The sequence below is a fragment of the Aspergillus brunneoviolaceus genome (genome assembly GCF_003184695.1).
Source record: "Aspergillus brunneoviolaceus CBS 621.78 unplaced genomic scaffold BO95scaffold_1, whole genome shotgun sequence".
Taxonomy (NCBI): Eukaryota; Fungi; Ascomycota; class Eurotiomycetes; order Eurotiales; family Aspergillaceae; genus Aspergillus; species Aspergillus brunneoviolaceus.
This window is the reverse complement of record NW_020290731.1, coordinates 794,195-812,209: the sequence shown is the minus strand read 5'-3', so window position 1 is coordinate 812,209 and position 18,015 is coordinate 794,195. Positions and strand designations below refer to the sequence as shown.

The 18,015-nt window shown below is 53.7% G+C and overlaps 7 protein-coding genes across 7 annotated transcripts; 3 read left to right on the top strand and 4 right to left on the bottom strand.

Moving 5' to 3' along the window:
* Positions 1-28: 28 nt before the first annotated feature.
* Positions 29-1,435, top strand: BO95DRAFT_437774 (protein tyrosine phosphatase-like domain-containing protein). The gene is made up of 3 exons (XM_025585359.1): positions 29-168; positions 262-978; positions 1,067-1,435. Exons 2-3 carry the CDS (start codon positions 330-332, stop codon positions 1,126-1,128), a joined length of 711 nt encoding a protein of 236 aa, XP_025448125.1. The 5' UTR covers positions 29-168; positions 262-329; the 3' UTR covers positions 1,129-1,435.
* BO95DRAFT_437773 (adaptin-binding domain-containing protein) lies at positions 1,386-3,149 on the bottom strand. The gene is made up of 3 exons (XM_025585358.1): positions 2,061-3,149; positions 1,624-1,959; positions 1,386-1,570 (listed from the first exon to the last, which is right to left on the bottom strand). The coding sequence occupies exons 1-3, from the start codon at positions 3,049-3,051 to the stop codon at positions 1,491-1,493; spliced, it is 1,407 nt and encodes a 468-aa protein (XP_025448124.1). The 5' UTR covers positions 3,052-3,149; the 3' UTR covers positions 1,386-1,490.
* Positions 3,150-3,458: 309 nt separating this feature from the next.
* On the bottom strand, positions 3,459-4,438 carry BO95DRAFT_437771 (putative small nuclear ribonucleoprotein SmD3). Its single transcript, XM_025585357.1, has 4 exons — positions 4,188-4,438; positions 4,055-4,115; positions 3,828-3,957; positions 3,459-3,773 (listed from the first exon to the last, which is right to left on the bottom strand). Exons 1-4 carry the CDS (start codon positions 4,242-4,244, stop codon positions 3,671-3,673), a joined length of 351 nt encoding a protein of 116 aa, XP_025448123.1. The 5' UTR covers positions 4,245-4,438; the 3' UTR covers positions 3,459-3,670.
* Positions 4,439-4,812: 374 nt separating this feature from the next.
* Positions 4,813-5,564, top strand: BO95DRAFT_402772 (phosphatidylglycerophosphatase; the record flags this gene model as incomplete). Its single annotated transcript, XM_025583899.1, has 1 exon — positions 4,813-5,564. Exon 1 carries the CDS (start codon positions 4,818-4,820, stop codon positions 5,562-5,564), a length of 747 nt encoding a protein of 248 aa, XP_025448122.1. The 5' UTR covers positions 4,813-4,817.
* Positions 5,565-6,262: 698 nt separating this feature from the next.
* On the bottom strand, positions 6,263-8,517 carry BO95DRAFT_8147 (homeobox domain-containing protein). Its single transcript, XM_025592239.1, has 3 exons — positions 8,017-8,517; positions 7,763-7,962; positions 6,263-7,709 (listed from the first exon to the last, which is right to left on the bottom strand). The coding sequence occupies exons 1-3, from the start codon at positions 8,355-8,357 to the stop codon at positions 6,430-6,432; spliced, it is 1,821 nt and encodes a 606-aa protein (XP_025448121.1). The 5' UTR covers positions 8,358-8,517; the 3' UTR covers positions 6,263-6,429.
* A 5,526-nt stretch (positions 8,518-14,043) lies between these two features.
* Positions 14,044-15,958, bottom strand: BO95DRAFT_8132 (alpha-mannosyltransferase). Its single transcript, XM_025592236.1, has one exon. The coding sequence runs from the start codon at positions 15,834-15,836 to the stop codon at positions 14,373-14,375; it is 1,464 nt and encodes a 487-aa protein (XP_025448120.1). The 5' UTR covers positions 15,837-15,958; the 3' UTR covers positions 14,044-14,372.
* Positions 15,959-16,751: 793 nt separating this feature from the next.
* BO95DRAFT_426815 (uncharacterized protein) lies at positions 16,752-17,589 on the top strand (the record flags this gene model as incomplete). The annotated part of the gene is made up of 2 exons (XM_025584767.1): positions 16,752-16,926; positions 17,003-17,589. The coding sequence occupies 2 exons, from the start codon at positions 16,752-16,754 to the stop codon at positions 17,587-17,589; spliced, it is 762 nt and encodes a 253-aa protein (XP_025448119.1).
* Positions 17,590-18,015: the final 426 nt, after the last annotated feature.

Here is an 18,015-nt window from a genome sequence, read left to right as displayed (position 1 = left end):
GTTAAATCTTTCTTCCTGGCAGTCTACAGTAGAACCTAACGGGGTTTCATCGCAGACCTCCAGTCAGCCCTCTGTTCAACGTCAGCAGTCAGCACCCTGGAGGCCACCGATCTACTTACTCCGGCCGTCCGATTCCCTACCTGAGCGTTGACTTCTCTGGAATTGAATGTCAGTTCCTCATTCCGTTCCAATTACACATCTCACTCCAAACACAAACCGCTTCCTCCCCGTACAGCTCCTTCTAACATAGCTTCTCACCAGCATCAGAACACCATCACAGCCACCAATTCACTTTTTTTTTTCTTTAAAAGAAAAGGAATCAAAAAAAGATGTCAACCAGCGCGACCACCAAGCCCCCAACCAGGGCGGCCACAACCTCTCGACCATCCCCACTCACCAAACCCTACCTCATCCTCTACAACGCCCTCAACTTCACCCTGTGGGCCACCTGCACCCTCCAGGGCCTCACCCTCCTCGCGACGGGCACGCCACTACCCCTCATCTTCCACAAAGTCTACCCGCTCCTGCAGGCCACGCAATCGCTCGCCCTGCTCGAGATCCTCCACAGCCTGGCAGGCCTCGTGCGCGCGCCCGTCACCACCACCGCGATGCAGGTCGCCAGCCGCATCCTCCTGGTCTGGGGGATCATGTACCCCTTCCAGGGCGGGATTGTCGGGGCCCCTGCCCCTGCGACCGCCACCGTGGCGGGCGCGCAGACGGGCGACTACGCGTTTCTGGGCTGCCTCAGCGCCTGGGGCATCACCGAGTGCATCCGGTATGGGTTCTTCGTGTGCCAGGTCTCCGGGCTCGGGGTGCCGGCGTGGTGGGCGTGGCTGCGCTACAACACCTTCTACGTGCTGTATCCGTTGGGCATTAGCAGTGAGTGTGTGATGGTGGTGCAGGCGTTGAAGCCCGCGGCCGCGGTGAGCCCCGTGTATTGGTGGTTTTTGGTGGTCGTGCTGGGGGTTTATGTGCCTGGTATGTTTTTTTTTTTGCCCTTGCTTTTGGGCTTCCCCGGGGGAGAGGAATGGGTGATGCTAATTATGGATTTGCGGGAAACATACAGGCTCGTATATTCTCTACACGCATATGATTGCTCAGAGACGCAAGGCGTTGAAGAAGAAATGATGGGTCCGCGGGCGTGCTCTGCTGGGCGCTGGGTTGGGGTGGGCCATTTCGGGGGGCGAGCGAGCGACGTGACCGAGATTTGCCGGAGAGTACTCCGTACCGAGGACGGAGTACGGAGTAGGAGACACTGCATGTATCAAGCAGTATCACGATAATAAGGCTACGCCGCGCTGCGCCGCGCTGTACTGTTGTGCAAAAGTAGCGGTACCTACGGTGTGTGTGGCGTTGACTGTTATGGGATGTGTACGTTAAGGTTTCATGAATAGATATCATATGTACAGTACTGTATATGTAGGAAACTTTGACCACATCCTCTCATGCCATGCCATATCATATCATATATACGGAGTATGGTGTATGTGCTATAAGTCCTTCATGATATCGCGCACCGCTTTGGCAGCGAATCGCTTCCGTTCCGTTTTGGGTAACCCGTCGCTCATATCTGATTATCCGGTTAGCCAGGAATGGCACAGGAAGTTAATGAAATTTACGTACCTTTGATCGCTCGCATCCGCAGCAGCAGCGCCTCCACCGCATCCACCCGCAGCTCCTCGTCCGCCTCATCCTCCTCGACGAAGTAATCGTCGCTGCCGCGCTCGATCGCCATGCGCAGACCGACCATCTCGCGCTCCAACTCATTCACCTCGGAATCGAACCCGGCCGCCCCGTCGTCCTCGTCGTCCAGCCCGAGTAGCTGTGTCTCCAGGTCGTCCTCGTCGTCGCCGTCGCCGTCATTACCGAGTCCCATCGCCAACCCCTCGGTCTCCTCCTCCGCGGCACTCCAGTCATGCGTTTCCAACACCTCCTTAACCCGACGCATGCCTTGCAGTTCTAAACAAGACAGAAAACAAGTCAGCCCTGAGCAAAAAAATCCCAAGCCCCGCAGAGTACTCCGTAGACGAGACGGGAAAAGAAGGAAGGAAACCACAAACCTCCATATCGATTCCTCCCCGCATCCTCATCCTCCTCCCCACTCCCCCTGGGGCACCACCGCACAACCTCCCACCCCATCAACCCCATCTCACACAATTGATCCTCCCACCAGTCCACGGAGAACGGCTCATCGATCTCAACATCAAGATGATCATCCAGCTCACCATCGAGTCCATGCACCTCACCACCACCACCACCATTACCCCTCATCTTCTCCTTCGCAGCGCCAGCGCCAGCAGGAAATGACGATGATGAAGCATCCACCAAAACCAACAACCCGGGCACCTCCCCAACACCCATGCCCCCCCTCTCCTCCTCAATCAAGCCCCGCACCTCCCCGATAGCGTGGATGAACTCCTTCAATCCGCGTACATCCGCCCGATCTTCTGCCGCTTCGGACTCGGAGGCGGTGGTGGGAATCGTAGTAGTCCCCAGGGTTGATGCCGAACCCGGCAGAAATGATGAAGGGTCATGGTGATGGTGATGGTGATGCCGATGGTCCACCGGATTGCGGACGCAGATCATCACTGCGCCGACGGCGTCGCGGACGACTTGGGCGTCGGGGCCAGAGAATTCCGTCTTCCATTGCGCGGGGGAGGGGGTTGTGGATGGTGATGGTGGCGATGGCACTGCTGCTGATGAGAGGGGGATCTCGTCAACCCAGATGGGGATGTCGGCTGTGTAGTAGCGGTTCTGGATGGGGAGAGGCGGGTGGGTGGTGTAGCCGGCGAAACTGGTGGTCGTCGTCGGCGGGGCGGGTGTTGATGAGGCTGCGGTGACGGTTGAGGCGGCGGAGGAGGCGACGAGGGTTGTGGTTGAGGAGAGGGCTGTTGTAGATGTGCATGGTGGCTCGGTGACCGGTGCGCCGGTGAGAGTGTGGAGGAGAGGGGGGATGATGGTCGTGGAATGCGAGCTGGGCGACAGGATGAGAAGCCGGCGCGGATTGCGGATGATGTTTCTCGTGGCGGTGGAGGGGTTGTCGTAGTCCATGTTGAGGTTGGAGGTGGTGTTCCTGGTTGGGTTTGGTGAGCTTCGTTCGCTGAAGATTGTGGAGGAGAGAGACCCCGAAAGAAAAAGTTGGTGATGCTTAAAGTTGCTGCTGGTGCGGGTGCGGGGAGGCAGGCCGAGGAGAACAAAAGACAGCCAGCGCGCGGAAGCTCAGTCGCCTTCCTTCGTATTCCCTCTCTGCACTTCCGTTTCGTATTTCCATGGACCACAATAATGTCGTTTACGAGCATTTCTGGCAGCGCTGCAATCGATTCGCGCTGCCCATCCCCACTCCGTCCAAAGTACTCGTACGTAGCTTTGTATCGAACCCACGCGCGGACGGTGGCTCCCAAAAACCATCCCTATCCCCTCTCCCCTACAGGACGTATACGATAATTCCGACGGATTTTTAGTACCGGGAACCCATTTCCTCCAGAACAAGGGCCAATCGTCATTCGATTTCGTGTAGTATATTCGATTCAATGGGAAAATCACCCCCCCGACCGACCGACCCAGATCCAAGATTTGCAGAGTCCATAGCAGAAAGAAAAGAAACAAACGCCGACCAACGTCAATGATTATCCACCTCCCATCCCCATCATCATCAATCAAACAAATCCCCTTAGCCTCGTCGCTGGCCCCGAGCTCTCTGCACAGTGGCCTTACCACGAGCCAGACCGACACCGCGGCCGCGCTGGCCTCGTGAGCGGAACATGGGGGCGTTTCTAGAACATTCAATTCAGTCAATGCTCCGAGAAAGATCCGAAAAGGGAACCAACCTCAGCATGTCCGGCACAATGAAGAACTTGACATGGCTTCCCCGGATGTAGACCTGATCCAAGTGTGACACGCGACCGTCGCGGGCGGTAACCGTGATATCCTTCAGTTGCACGTTCATGTTATCCTCGGCTATAGTAGAGGTGAGAAAGTCAGCGACGATGTCTTTCAGGTTTGTTGGTTCGTGAGAGGGAGGCAGATCGAGGGGAGTCACGAGGATGGGACGCACCCTCCAGAAGTTTTCCGCGATACACGACACCGGACGTGATTTCGAGAGTGACAACGTGGCCCTAGATGTGATTTAGCTCAGGCACTTTGCGGAATCCATGCATCCCAGCTAGTTGAAGGACAGAACCACCCACCTGCGCCTCGTTCAGGAGCTTGATCGGGATACCGATCGTGCTGGTCAACTTGCCCATTGTGATGTCTGGTTGGAGAGAAGAGAAGCAGGAGGCGGGGAGAAAAGAGCACTAAACGATCACCCGGGAGGGAGTCTGTCTGTTAGATAGAGGTCGAAGGTAGAGATTGGGTGCGATTGGTCCTGCGACGATGGAGGGGAGGTGGTTGGTTGCAAAGGACAAAACCGGCGATATTTGACTGGGAGAGCAGCAAGTTAGCAACCACACCCGCTCGACTCGGCGGGCGGAGAGTTTTGCGGCTCTGCGGGCTGAGGGCCAGCCAGTATTTTTATCCATCCGCGCATTTACACCATACTCGTCGGTGACTGCACATGAATTGACTTAATGCCATCGCAACCTAATAACTAATCCCAAACAATCATCACAAACCAACTACCCCACTAGCACTCTCAATACGCAAAAGAACCTATAACCAATACCCAATACCCACCCATCCAACCCTCCCTCCGAAATTGGTTCCTTCGCAAAAAAAAAAAAAAAAAAAGAGCTTCACAGCTAAGCTCCACAGCTAGCAGCTAGCAAAAGCACCACCACCAACCCCAATTCTACAAAAAACCCCACAGACTCACACAAATGAACCCCCCAAACACCAACCTCCGCGCCTTCAACCTGGCCGTGACGACCCTCCTCAAAAACCCCTCGCACATGCTCCCGCACCTCACCATTCCAACCATCACCCAGCTCCCCGAACAACTCGGCCCCGCCATCTCCGCCTCCCTAGCCAAGAGCACCAGCACCAGCACGCCCCTCGAAAAACCGCCGCCCCAAATCCAAATCCGCGCCCTCATCCTCGACAAAGACAACACCCTCTGCCCAGCGCGCACGACGACCTTTCCCCCGGACATCCTGGCCAAGCTGACGGCGCTGCGCACCTCGCCGACCTCGCCCTTCAACCAGACGACGGCGCCGGACTCGATCCTGATCGTCTCGAACCGCGCGGGGAGCCACCCGCGCTACGACGACGAGGTCCGGCGCCTGGAGGCGCAGCTGGCCGACCTCGCCATCCCCGTGTTCCGGCTGCCGCCCGGGGGCGCGGTGGCCAAGAAGCCGTTCTGCGGCGCGGAGGTGCTGGCCTGGTTCCGGGAGCGCGGGGTCGTGGTGCGCGCGGATGAGGTCGCGGTCGTGGGCGATCGGTTGGGGACGGATGTGCTGATGGCGCGGGAGATGGGGGCGTGGAGTGTGTGGTGTCGGGATGGGATCGATGCAGGGGGACAGCGGGAGGGGGCGAATGTGTTGGAGCGCATGGAGATGTGGGTGGAGCGGTATCTTCGGGTCAACCGGGGGTTGAAGGCGCCCGTGCCCAAGGGGTTTGCTCAATGAGTTCCTGGGTTTTCGTGGAAAAGGAATCCTGGAATGGGAGACTGGATTTTGTGTGCTGTATTATATTTGAGATAGATGAGTTTGCTGCGTTCACTAGGTGTAAACTTGGATACGGTGGAGTTCGATACCCAGCATAATAGCCTTTGGATTGGGACAAATCAATTTACATAACCTCTACATGGAAGACTGAGTTATCATGATCAGGTGGTCCCTGAGGAATGGTCTTCAATATCACTCGAACTCTAAATACCCCGGCGAAGTTTGTCTCAGCCTCGCGCTGGAAGAGAGATGGTAGATAATAATCGGACAGGATCACCTCACTCAAGGCACCAAATAACCGTCACAAAAGGAATATGCAAACATGTCCTAACCCGCCAACCCAAGAAACAAATAGAAGATAAACCAACTGTCGCCGTCTTAGTCCGACTTTCTGGCATAACCACGTTAAACACCCCTGACCGGAGGTGAGAAGAAAAGAGAATAAAAAGAAAAAAATGGTCAGGGGCAGTGAAGAAGTATCAAAAAAGCGCATCCAAGTGCGATCGAGAAGGAAAGAAAAGGCGCTGTGTAACGCTCAGGACCAGCCCCACAGAAGAATAAAAAGACAGAAAAAGACACGCTGAGGACACAATGTAAGAAATATTGAATCCGTCTCATCGAACTTGTTCGACTTCAGGTCTCAGAAAGAAGTTTGAAAGGCATTCGTTTACCCTGCTGAAGGGGTCAATCGAGGTGTGTTGAGGTATGAGTGACACCATCCGGGTAGGGTTGAGCCAGACTCATGGATTCGAATGCCGACCAGAAGAAGACGGCAAAGGATAAACCCAAGCGCCAAAGTTTGTTTACCAAAATCGTACAGCCGGACTCAGGAGCCGGGCGCCATTGCGTTAGGATCCACACTCTCGAGTGTCAGACTCTGGAATTCCCCCTGGACACCGGGGGAGGTGTGTCCAGATATCGACTGCATGGGCAGATCAAAAGCGCTGCTTTCAAGCCCCATGGATTGAGGAACACCAAATGTCATGTTGTGCTTGGCATACATTCCATTCATCCCCATCCCCTCATCCGAGTAACTTGTTTGGTGCTCATTATTCAGACCATACATATCTTGCGATGTGTGCGAGATGTTGGAGAGTGGTGGTGAATGGTTGGCAATCATAGGGTCGGCATGACCAAGACTAGGATAGGACGCCGTCTGATGTGCCACTGTTGAGTCAACAGCAGGCGTGACAAATGGTAAGGTGAATTGAGTTCCTATGTTGGTAGCAACGGGGGTTGAATCACCACCTGCACCGGTACTGAAAAGTCCCGGGCTGGCGAAATCAGACGGAGAGGCGGTAGTTGTAGCCGACATGGGGTGGGTTCGGGGATCAAACCCGTAGGCGGCAGATGTATCAATACGCAGATTCAGGGCCAGCGGATGAGTCGATTGTGGAATAGGGGCAAAGATCCCTGTGTCTGGCTGGCCAAAATGCGCAGGGGCTTGAGAGAAGTTGTACTGGGCAAGCGGCGGCTGCATTGCAGAGAAGTCGACGGCTACCGGAACCGAACGACTCCGTTGCCGCTTGTGACCACGGACCGCCTGAACGCTCAGGTGGGTGGGGGTCTCGGGAAACACATTCAGGTAAGCTTGCGCGAATTGGTTGGGTTGGGAGGCAGGACGTTGAATGAAGGGGGGCGACATGGGCGGATTCATAGCAAAGTTATTGTATGCCAGGCGATTTTGGAATGACTCCAGGGAAACGAGTTTGGCGAGCTGGACGCTAAGAACCTTCGGGTGGCCTCCGAGATGGTGAACCAGAATTTGGCTTGCTTGCTGGTCTTCTGTGAAGTCACCGCACTGATAAAAGCCACCAGAATTGGATGAATCCATGTAGAACAGTGGAGGTCGATTGAGTTCCACCACTAGACCGCCAGTCCGCGAAGGGGCGCCATTTGGTCCGGGGGTCTGGTCACCAGACTCCAAGGTGATGTTCTTGATGTAGGCAAAGGGGTATTCGATCTTGTATCCGGCAGAATCGTTGTTGATATAGTAAGTCATGCATGCTTTCTCCGGGGAATAGAATACAACGAGGTCCATTGCGTTTTGCCCAATGCGGCGCCAGCTGCCGATAGTTAAGGAACGGCATGTGAAGTGATGAATAACTATTGCCAGTCAGTCTTGATGTCACAGCTGCACCAGTGCTCGACAAACGTACCAACTTTGCCAGAGGGGGTCGGCTCATTAGGGTAGGCCCCATTGGTTCCGTAGCCTCCTGTCCGGCCAAAAGGGTCTCTTGCACCAGGCTTGCTGGGATCAAATTGCATTGCTAGATATTGGCGCATTGATTCGGGGATTGAATCGCATCCTTCGCCGGTTTCTATGCTCTTCTTCGCAAGCATCTTGATCTTAGCGCGTCTGCATCGGCGCGGTCAGTATTTCACTTCAGATGTGCGCGAAGAAACCACAAACCTGTTTTGAAACCAGATCTGAACGGACCGCTCGGTCATGTTGATATCTTGGGCGATTCTTTCACGAGTGGCAGCGGTAGGGGTAGGGTTTTTGTTGAACTCGACTTCGAGTGTGACCAATTGGTCCTGGGTCGCGCGCTGGCGTTTGTTGTTCTTCTGTTGCTGCGTCAATGTACTCTTCCTTTGAGGACGGCGTGCGGCGGGAGCAGTCGTGGTAGTAGTAGCATTGGACATGGCGGGAGATGGAGTGGAGGTTTCCGAGGGAGACGAAGTTGCCGTAGCTACTGCTGTGGTGGCAGAGCATGGGGTGGTGGCAGGGTCAGAAGTGTCTGTCGAAGACATGTTTGCAGGGATTGAGCGAGATTGTAAGGTAGTACGACGAGAAAAAGGAGATACGACCAAAGTGGAAACAGATGCTCCGAAGTGTGTGTGTGTGTGTAGGGAGGGGTTGAATTTTGGTGACGATCCGGTCGACAGTCAAATGGAGATGAGATATCGGTCTCTCTGTAGCAGCGTCAAGCGCGAGAGAATCGTGTTGAGATCAAACGAATGGAAGCGCTTTGGCTGTGAGACACGGGGTGAACTCGAAGACACAAAGCTTTGGGGGGGAGGGCGGGACAAAAGCGCGCGTCGCGGAAGCGTCGATTTGGGGGTTGATATAGTCAAGAAGCGGGATGAATGTAAACAGCTGACCTAGGCAGCTTGAGGCGAAAAGAATCGATGACTTCGTTAACCAGAGACAGAAGTATATAGGTCCGTGATCGAATCTCAATTGGCGAAGAAACCGAGATGTGATGTTGCGGATACTGGTTGAGAGATCTCGGCTCAAGGTAAGCGAAGACAAGGAGATTTGATCGAGGGATCGTGAAAGAGTGAAACGATCGACTGAAGCGAGCGGATAGTGATAATTGAAAGAATGGAATTGAAGTAAAAACAACAAGAAACGAGTGAATGGGGTTGGGGGGGGGGAGGGAAAAGAAGGGAAGGGAATGAAGATGGCCGGTAAGGAAGAGAAGAAGAGAAGGAGAGAGAGTAAAGGAAGAAGACAAACGGGTGGAGGGAGAAGGAGTAGGAGTAAGTAAGGCAGGCAGGAGGAGAGGAGAACGGGCTGGGCAAGCGGGTTGAGGGCGACGGGACTGGAGCGACCGTCAGTCAGTCAGGAGATGGGATGGGGGAGTTCCCGAAACGGTTAGCGAGTCAGTAGTTGGCGCTGGGCTGTTTTGGCACCGGCTGTTCCTGACTGTCTCCGTGGGGCTGGCCTTTTGCTTCCCCTTCTCTTCGCTTTTCTTTTCTTTTCTTTTTTTTCTGCTCTCCTTTCTTTTTCCGGCTTTCCCTTTTTTTTTCTTTTTTCTTTTGTTTTTTTTGCTCTCTGTCTTCTTCTGTTTCTATCTCCCTTGGTTGTTTTTTTGCAGTTGGATTGTCTATTATCCCCCAGACCCTGTTGGCTCTACAGGAATACCAGTATCACTTGAAGAGCCAGTCGGAGGAGCAAGTAGCAGTGAGAGTATACTTATCGATTGGTAAAGTATTCAGTATCCCGTAGAAACCAATACTATCTTGATCATAGCATGAGTCTGTTATAGACATCATGGACGCTGGTATTGATCACCCTTATTTATTCTTTTTCTCCCTATGACTCTGGTCCTGCCTTGTATCATAAATGTTGATTCCAGTTGTCCGTCGCCTTGTGCCGCCGCCGGCCGGTAAAACATTGGGGACGTTACAGACCTTCACATGGCGTTTCCTGAAGCAAGACCAGGTTGTTACAGAACCAATGCCCACCGCCTTGTTTTAGCCCCTGCATCCAGTTGCATTTTGCACCACTGCATCTGCAACTGGCTGCCCGATCGTTCTTCATCCTGTGCAATCGATGTCTCCACCAATCAGAAAAAGACGCTTCTCCCATCTCGGCCGGCGTATACTGTAGGTAGTACCGGTAGGTACTCTCTCGACTTTGAACTTTAGTATTCCTCGTATCAGATACTTCGTGGCTAAGTAAGGTCCTTCTCGGGACATCCTCCGTCCACCACCACCAGCCAGCATTTACCGCTACTGCTGCTGCTGCTGCTGTCAAGCAAGGCACCTGTGGCTGGAAGAAGTTCCTATTGGCTCAGCCAGTCTTTTTTCTGGGTCTGGTGGTCTGAACGGTAGAAGATTGACTGAATATCGTCCACCATAAATAGCGCCAGATGCGCTGCTCCCCCAACGTCCGGAAGTCCCTGCTTTTGGTAGCAGCTGCACCGAGCCCAGCGAGAGTGCATTCCCGTCGAAGGAACATGGTCCGGTCGAGTCCACTACTGACGTAGGGTCCCTCATGATCCGAAGCAGCAACGTGAGCTGGACTGTTCCAGTGACCGGGCGGACATTGCAGAAGCGCCCGATATCGACAAGCTCCCCCCAAGGGTTCCGGGTAGTGGAGCATTGTCGCGAGATTGCCGAATCAAGAGCGCTCTCTGCGCGATGGAGTATCCCGGGCGCGGTGGATGGAAACAAGAAACAGTGACGAGGCCAAGCAAAAAAAAAAATGGATTACTGACCAGATCGTACGGAGTTACTGACGAGTCTTTCTGGTCTGCCGAAAGTCTGGCCGGTGCATGGACATGGTTCCTTCCTTCGATTGTTCCCTTCCATCCCAGCCTCAGCGTCACACAGGGACAGGGACAGCCGTCTTCTGCTAGCTCGACCGCTGAAACCGTGGGCGGTGAATGTCTGGATCAGGGGAGAACCGAGAAAATCCATGATCTTTGGTAATCCTCGGAACGGAGTTACTTAACTAGTTGATGGCCCAGTTACAGCTCGCTAACAAGGGTAACTCCATTCGCTCGAGTGAAGATGCCTTCGGGCTCCAAGCTCTTGTCCACCCCTTCGAGTGTCCTCGATCAAAAACCATGTCATGATCTCACTGATCCTACACAGTGTAACTATAACTAAGGTATACACTTGGTGCATGAGAGGTCGCTCACCTCCCAAGGTCTTTCGGAGACAGCCGTGCTGCCGAAGATTCTAATACCGAACCACTTATGAAAAGGCACAGTCTGTTAATAAAACAACTACGTAGGTGTGCCTTTTACACGACCGAGCTCGGCGACCTGTCTTGGGGTTGGTCTCCGCCCGTGCCAGCGGCAACTTTTCTGCCCACCTTTTCATTGTGGATGATTGGACCTTCACACATGACAGCGCTAGTTTCGGGTGGAGAAAACGATAGAGGTTCCAGTTCGGTACTCGTGCTGCTGGCTCCCCCCCCCTCGCTGTTTTGGGTCTTGGGACGGTTTCCATCGGTTCTTAGTCTGGCCGTCTTGTCTTCCATCTGGGTTCCATTCCCCAACCCGATCACGAAAAATATATTAAATCAATTAAATCAAGGCGACTAGCTACGAACATGAGTTGCGATCGAGAACATGTTGCGACTAAGAACAATCCATGATAATACGGGGAAATAATCCCAGGATCGACAGAATGTCCATGGAGCGCAACCTGCGCTGCTTTTTCTTCTTCTCTGTCGTATTTCCCTGTTGATGGTCGTCCTGCAGATAGCAGACGCAGGTACACAGCTCTGCTCCGACCTCCGAGTGCAGCAGCAGATACCAGGGGAAGAACCTCCGTACCTTACCTGAGTTTTTCCCTGCTGTACCACGTGAGCTAAACCAGATTTGGTCAAAACGGGGGAAAGAGAGAGGATGGACGGGGCGTGCAGATGATCCGTGCACTCCACCAGTGACTTACTATTGGTGCAGGTCAACTCAGCCACCAGAGAGTGCCAGGCACACCCGCACCTTACCCGTCGGGGCAAGTCACCCATGGATCAGAATGGATCAGTCATCCGAAGGGGGAGGTCGAGAACTTGCCCGTCGCCGGCGCTAACGAGATACTGACTGCATCCTAGTAAGCAAGCAGCAGGGATAGGCATCGATTGTTAGCCACTGACTACTGACCACTGACCACTGACCACTGACCAGCGGGGGAATTTTCTTTTTCTGATCCTCGTTCGGGTCAATGTCAATAGGGGGGGGACACCGTCACCAACCTGAACCTGAACCTGTCTCCCGATTCATGCATGCCTCTGATGATGATTCAAGTCATCGTATCGTGTGTGCCTTGACCCGTTGCTGCTCCACTGCCAATCACACACACCGTATCAGAACTTTGGGTGCAAACCTGAACTTGCAAGCCCATGCTCGCATTCTGATCCACTCGGTCGGTACTATGTCCATGTGTACTAGACTAAGTAGTTCGGTGTACTCCGGCGGAAGTTGAAGTTCGCTTCTGGTAGTCTAAACCGTGAGTTGTAAACGAGTGACCCCCTCTCGCCCTTGCTGTTCTCGACAAGATCTGCCCCATTTGGTGCTCAATAGTGTCTGCACGCCATGATCTGGCAGTTACCGGTCCGCTCGGGTTTCATCGCCGAGTCATCCCCTCTTCTCCTATCCAATCCCTCCATCCCACCATCGCCAGGCCCAAACACTTTTTCTGCAGTGCCTGAAGCCTAGCGCACGGAGCAGGTGGTCACCCCATGCCGATGCCACCAACAAACAGCACAACTTCATCAGGACGTTCGCTCGAGTCGGTGGAATCGGACCCCGCATGGGCTACGAGTCACGTATCTTGACTCCTTGTCCAGGGCTTACCGGTATGGAGACCTGTACGGAGTACTTATCATAGTAAACCCCCCGACCTCCTCTGCAGCCCGCGCTCTGGGCATGTTCATCATCTTGGCAACGGACCTCTGAAGTATCCACAAAGAGGGAGGGGTGTCCAGACAACATGCATGTTGTCTTCTTTTCCTCGTTCATGCCTTGCAGACAAGAAAAATATAACATACAGCATAAAAATAGAAACAGAAATAGTCACAAACACAATACACACCACGACCAATAGTCCCCGGAGCCACCTGGTACCTGGTCTTGGGGATCGTCATTCTCTTACGAAGGACTCATCGCGAGGAGATAATTATAGCTTTTGCCCCCAGAATGATAGATTTTCCCACATTCCACTATGGAGATGTAAGCATAAATAGTGCTCGATCACAAATGCATGCACTTGAGCCATAATTGCCAGCTTTATGTTCCGTCGCTTAGAAGGGGCAGGGCAGGGTGGATAAGACTGACTACTACCTAGGCTCTATAGCGAAATACTGCCGACAAGAAGCTTTCTCGCTTAGAGGTGCATCGCCATTAGGGGAGGGATAGCTAAAGGCGGTAGCTTACTACCTACGTACTGCACCTCAGGCAGGACTGTAGCAGGCAGGACTGTACATACCTAACCTGATTTGCTTGGGTCTTAACTTGGGTTTTGCGTGCTTCCATCTGAGGCCCCTGCGAAAGAACGGGCACAAAAACGCAGCTCTGTCACTTGCCTTGCACAGCTCGGAGGCTGGGATTGTATACTTCTGAAAGCTCGGATGTAAACCATCAGGTCTATAATTGTACTAGTAGATGAATTGTTTACCACAGCTGATCAGATATTCTTCTCACGATATATAACGGCTCACAACAAGCACAAAACCCCGAAGGCACGAGATGCATTTGTCATCTCGAGACGTAGTTAACTAGTTGGTCAAACCGATGCAAACTCACAAAGTGAGCAAGGGATAGACGATCCGAACCTGAACCTTGCCTGACAGCCACTACAGGCTCGCAACACGCCAATGTCTCGCCGCGGTTGGGAACCAGGAGCCTCCTCAGCATCGACAACATCACCATCAAACCCGGACGCTCCTCAAAGCCTTACTCTGAGCTGCAGTTATAACGGAGACTGATGGTTCTTCTTCTCTTTTCTTCTCAGCTCTTTTCTTTTCTTTTCTTTTCTTTTTTTTCATCTTCACAATTTTACGAGTAGTCCTGGGAGGTCAAATTCTATTTGAATATAGCACATTCATGAATCATGCTTGATTGAGCAGAGGTTTTCCCCTGATTGTTGTTTTAATCCACGGTCACCGTTGAATTCCAAGTTGTCTACAGCGCCTACCTAGTATGGTAAGTCCTGCTTAGGTATCATCCTGCTTGTTTCGGATCACGTTCAGCGGACACACCAAAAGACAGGCTCTCGACATGGTCGAACAACCTAAGGCCCCTGCTCTGATCCCAGCCTTTCTTTACCTGTTCGAATGCTGGAGCAGACGATGGCTGTGGAATGATTGTCTGCGACAAATATGACGGATAGCCAGTCCTCCCGAGATATCTTTCGTGACGAGTCCTTTATTCAAACCGAGCACCTGCTGACAGGGAACTTGTATGATGTTCTTCGCAAACCGAACGTCCCCAGCAACGCTAGATAAGATATCGCTCACTCTCATAAGGGCTATAGCACATGCGACCAGCACAGGGGCTATCAATCGAATCTATTTTTTTCGTGACTCGCTTATGACTGATTCATCATCTTACCAGCCGAATTTCCAAAAACACTATTCCAGTAGTCCCTCGTCTGCTGGCAGATCCCCGTATTGCCTTTCCAGCTTAGGGTCTTGCCCTCCAGCACGCAGGCCGTCCAATGGATATCTTCCCAGAATCTTTGCTGAGCGTTGTCGCCGAACGAGGCGACCACTTCTTCGGGCGCCGTCCATGCCAGCGTATACTGTCCTCTCTCATCAATCACCGGGTTGGTTACGCCGTTCTCCGCGAAGATTGTGGCCGGGTTGAACTTGGGATAGTTGACGTGTACAAAGAATGGGCTGGGCGTGGGCGCAGTGGCACCCTTGACTCTCCAAATGCCCTTCTTCGTCAGGGCATAGTCCTCCATCGGACTGTACTGAACCATGGTGGACCCCGCGAAACCGTCGGGCGTCCGGCGCCCAACGGCCCGGATGGGTTCGCTGACCTGGTAGAAAGGCTCGTCGAGGGCGTTGGCGGCGGCAAGGAACGTTTCTTTGTCCCCTTCGCCGGCTGCGCCCTGCGAGAGAAGCGGGTAATAATGGCTGGGTCCATAAAAGTTGTAGTACGCAGCGAGGAGAAGGGTGCGAAGGTGAGTGCGCTTGGACACGAGTACTTCCCCGGACTCCGTCGACTGCCGGAGAGCGGTCGGGTTGGCCGGGTGCGTTCCACTCTCTTTGGGCGATGATATCTTATAGTACAAAGGGGATGTTGTGGGACGCCAGAAATCGGGCCAGGTGACCAGGCCTTTGGACTTGAACGGGTCGGCGGTGAACAACTCCTCTGGCTTTTTTAGGGGAAAAGCATCTGCATCGAGGAAGAGGATCTCTTCGAAGGAGGAGAAAAGCATTGCGAAGATCTTGTACTGGTATTTCTCGATCTTGTTCGTGCTGTCGGGCACCGCTTCCAGGATCTCCGACAGAACCACGCACTGCGCGTTCAGCGAGGGAAGGACAGCCTGGCAAAGATAGCCATCATATTCCTCCCAGTCGGCGAGGAATACCTCCATCGGCAGAGTTGAGCCCGTACGTCGCAGCATGCGCAGCGAAATCACCAAGACTGGAAGATAAGGGCCGCCGGCTGTTGAAACCAGTCCACGCGTGTGTGGCTGGTAATTGAGTTTTGGAGGGGCTCTTTCGATCGCATTTGCGAAGGCCGTGTGTGCTTGTTTCATCTTTGCAATATCCTCGGCTGGCATCCTCAATAAGTCAGGCAGCGGTTCGGTGCTTTGTGGATCGAAGCCGGCAGATTCAGCATTTCCCAGGCGTGTTGGGGACTGACAGTCTGGCGCATTATCCACAAGAAGCGGGTGGAAATCTCTCCAGAATTGCTCATGGCTGTGAATCAGTTCGCCGCTTCGCGATCGATGCGAGGTGAAGAACCAAACGCAGAAGGCCACGAGACCCAAAGCAATTAATGTATTCTGCCGCCGCAGTTGCATTCGAGACGCCGGCATTTTTAGGGTTCTCTTGAGGTTATAGCACTCATTGCTTTCTTCAGGAGGGGGCAGGAGGGGGAGGGGTTGAGTTGGTCGGTCGGGCGATCGAGGAGGGTGTTTAACAGCATGGCCCTCGACGCAAAACGCAAACAAAAGAGGGAAGGAAGATCAGACAGCGATAATCATCTGTCCATATAACAACAGCCAAGGCATACATCCTGCTTGGCGGGCTGGTCGACCATTGGTGGGAAGTGACTGTTAATATGGAGACTCTCGGACTAGAGTCCTGGCCTCCTGGCAGTCCAGGGCGGCCTCGAGACGCGCCGGGATCTTGGGACAACCCAGAACCATCAGAACCATTATTTGGCCCCCAAATCCCTGGTCCCACCCGCAGAGGCGGCGCCTCCCCTGAAGTGACGAATGTTGGTTGACTGAATACAGTACAACAGTACTCCGGAGTATGTCGAATTCCTCTCTTTCTCTGCAAGGTCCCTGCTCAGGCTGAAACCATCCATCCCGATAGACTCTGCGCACGCACTCACTTCTGCCTACACGTTTTCCCGTCCACAATGCAGTCCGATCACCCAATTGCCACACCAAGGCTGCTGGTGTCCGAGCGAAAGGATTCTCGACTTAGATGAAGGATCGCCAACTGGGGAGGTATACGAGGCTCTGATTTGCGGTCGGTTGCAATGCCACAGCACTGCGTACGAGCTAGCGATCGTAGTTGAAGGCTGTTACGGCCGGATACGGCCCTATATTATGAGACCGCTATTGACGGGCACTTCCTGGTGATGGGTCTGCTGCCCTAAGTAAAGAAGACTGTTCCTGCCGTTTGGACCATGAACCCCAGGCCATGTTCTCTAGTGTTCCAACCCTGATCTTCCCCCGAGAAGGCTTCCCTGTGAGCCTCTCCTGCTCCATTCTCTAACCATGTCGACCCAAGGATATACGGACTGCGTCCCTGGGACGTTCTATGGGCTCGAGAATAAGGAGGTCAACCCGGGTGACATCCTTCAGCTCCGATGGGGCGCGATCGACAATGGAGATACTCCACTCAACATCTCCCTGGGCCGCGCCGGAGGCATTCTCATCGACGAAATCACGGGTTAGTTCTTGTCTTGAACCGGGGGTCTTCTTGCCTACAATCCACGGACTGACTTCATCTTTGGACGTATAACTAGTGGGCGCGAAGTTCACCACAACCAGCTCCCTGTACCAACTCGTCGTCAATGAGACCGCCAACTGCACCTTGGAACAATACACCTGGGCCATCCCCAGCGATTTCAACACCACCAACCCCCAATACCAGATCGGACTATTTAACGCCACCGCCAAGTTAGGTACCTACGGAATCGATCTATACGGCTGGATCAGCTGGAGTGATTACTTCTACGTGCGCGAAAAGGGCACCGCGACGACGACCACGGCATCCACCACTGCGACCTCGACTGGCTCAGCGCAGTCCACCGGTGCCGCGACCTCTGGATCGACCTCGACCACTTCTTCGCCCGCTTCCTCCCACAGCTCCAGCTCCAGCTCCAATAGCGTCGGCGTCGGCGTCGGCGTCGGCGTGGGTGTCGGTGCCGCCGCCGTGATTGGGGCCCTCGCATTCTTCTTCCTCCGTCGGCGAAAGAAGAGGCAGAGGGCGACCCCAATCCCCACGCAGGAGACGAATGAAGTGGCGGGATCGCCACTGTACGAATTACCTGCCCCGGCGAAGAAGCAGCCGGTCCAAGAGGGAACGCAGATGTACGAGCTGCAAGGATGATGTGGGGTTTCGATCAAGAAGAGAGGAACTGTGAACGGGTTCTTTTGCTCGCTATAAACCTACTAGAAGGAAAGAGGCCGGCCTTTGAAGTACATCGAGACGGGATTGCGAGCCCCCACTGTTCTGGAAGCCCCCCGACCTTAACTCACAACCCCCACGTCCACCGCTATGGACACGTGCACCACCACCACGATTCTAGTGCGAATCAACTCTCCCCTTCTGACCCGTTCACTATACCGTATACTTCCGAGCCTGCAAATCTGGCTCGTCCTCACGCTGCGCCCGCGCTGAGCGGTGAGAAAGGCAAGCCATGGGATTTTCCCAGATTGAGTATGCCGACTGCCTACCTAGCTGAGTGACTGCTGTTTTACCTACTATGAGATACCACTGCCTGCCTGTATGTTCATAATTGCGTCAAGCGACTCC

Excerpts from the sequence above, each read along its gene's own strand:
- BO95DRAFT_437774 (XM_025585359.1), top strand. The coding sequence starts at position 330 with ATGTCAACCAGCGCGACCACCAAGCCCCCAACCAGGGCGGCCACAACC. Across the intron at positions 979-1,066 it reads GCTGGGGGTTTATGTGCCTG|GCTCGTATATTCTCTACACG; the intron begins GTATGTTTTTTT and ends GGAAACATACAG.
- BO95DRAFT_437773 (XM_025585358.1), bottom strand. The coding sequence starts at position 3,051 with ATGGACTACGACAACCCCTCCACCGCCACGAGAAACATCATCCGCAAT. Across the intron at positions 1,960-2,060 it reads GGGGAGGAATCGATATGGAG|AACTGCAAGGCATGCGTCGG; the intron begins GTTTGTGGTTTC and ends TGTCTTGTTTAG. Across the intron at positions 1,571-1,623 it reads GCGGATGCGAGCGATCAAAG|ATATGAGCGACGGGTTACCC; the intron begins GTACGTAAATTT and ends CCGGATAATCAG.
- BO95DRAFT_437771 (XM_025585357.1), bottom strand. The coding sequence starts at position 4,244 with ATGGGCAAGTTGACCAGCACGATCGGTATCCCGATCAAGCTCCTGAAC. Across the intron at positions 3,958-4,054 it reads TCGCGGAAAACTTCTGGAGG|CCGAGGATAACATGAACGTG; the intron begins GTGCGTCCCATC and ends CCTCTACTATAG. Across the intron at positions 3,774-3,827 it reads ATTGTGCCGGACATGCTGAG|AAACGCCCCCATGTTCCGCT; the intron begins GTTGGTTCCCTT and ends TGAATGTTCTAG.
- BO95DRAFT_8147 (XM_025592239.1), bottom strand. The coding sequence starts at position 8,357 with ATGTCTTCGACAGACACTTCTGACCCTGCCACCACCCCATGCTCTGCC. Across the intron at positions 7,963-8,016 it reads CAGATCTGGTTTCAAAACAG|ACGCGCTAAGATCAAGATGC; the intron begins GTTTGTGGTTTC and ends GCGCCGATGCAG. Across the intron at positions 7,710-7,762 it reads GACCCCCTCTGGCAAAGTTG|TTATTCATCACTTCACATGC; the intron begins GTACGTTTGTCG and ends GACTGGCAATAG.
- BO95DRAFT_8132 (XM_025592236.1), bottom strand. The coding sequence starts at position 15,836 with ATGCCGGCGTCTCGAATGCAACTGCGGCGGCAGAATACATTAATTGCT.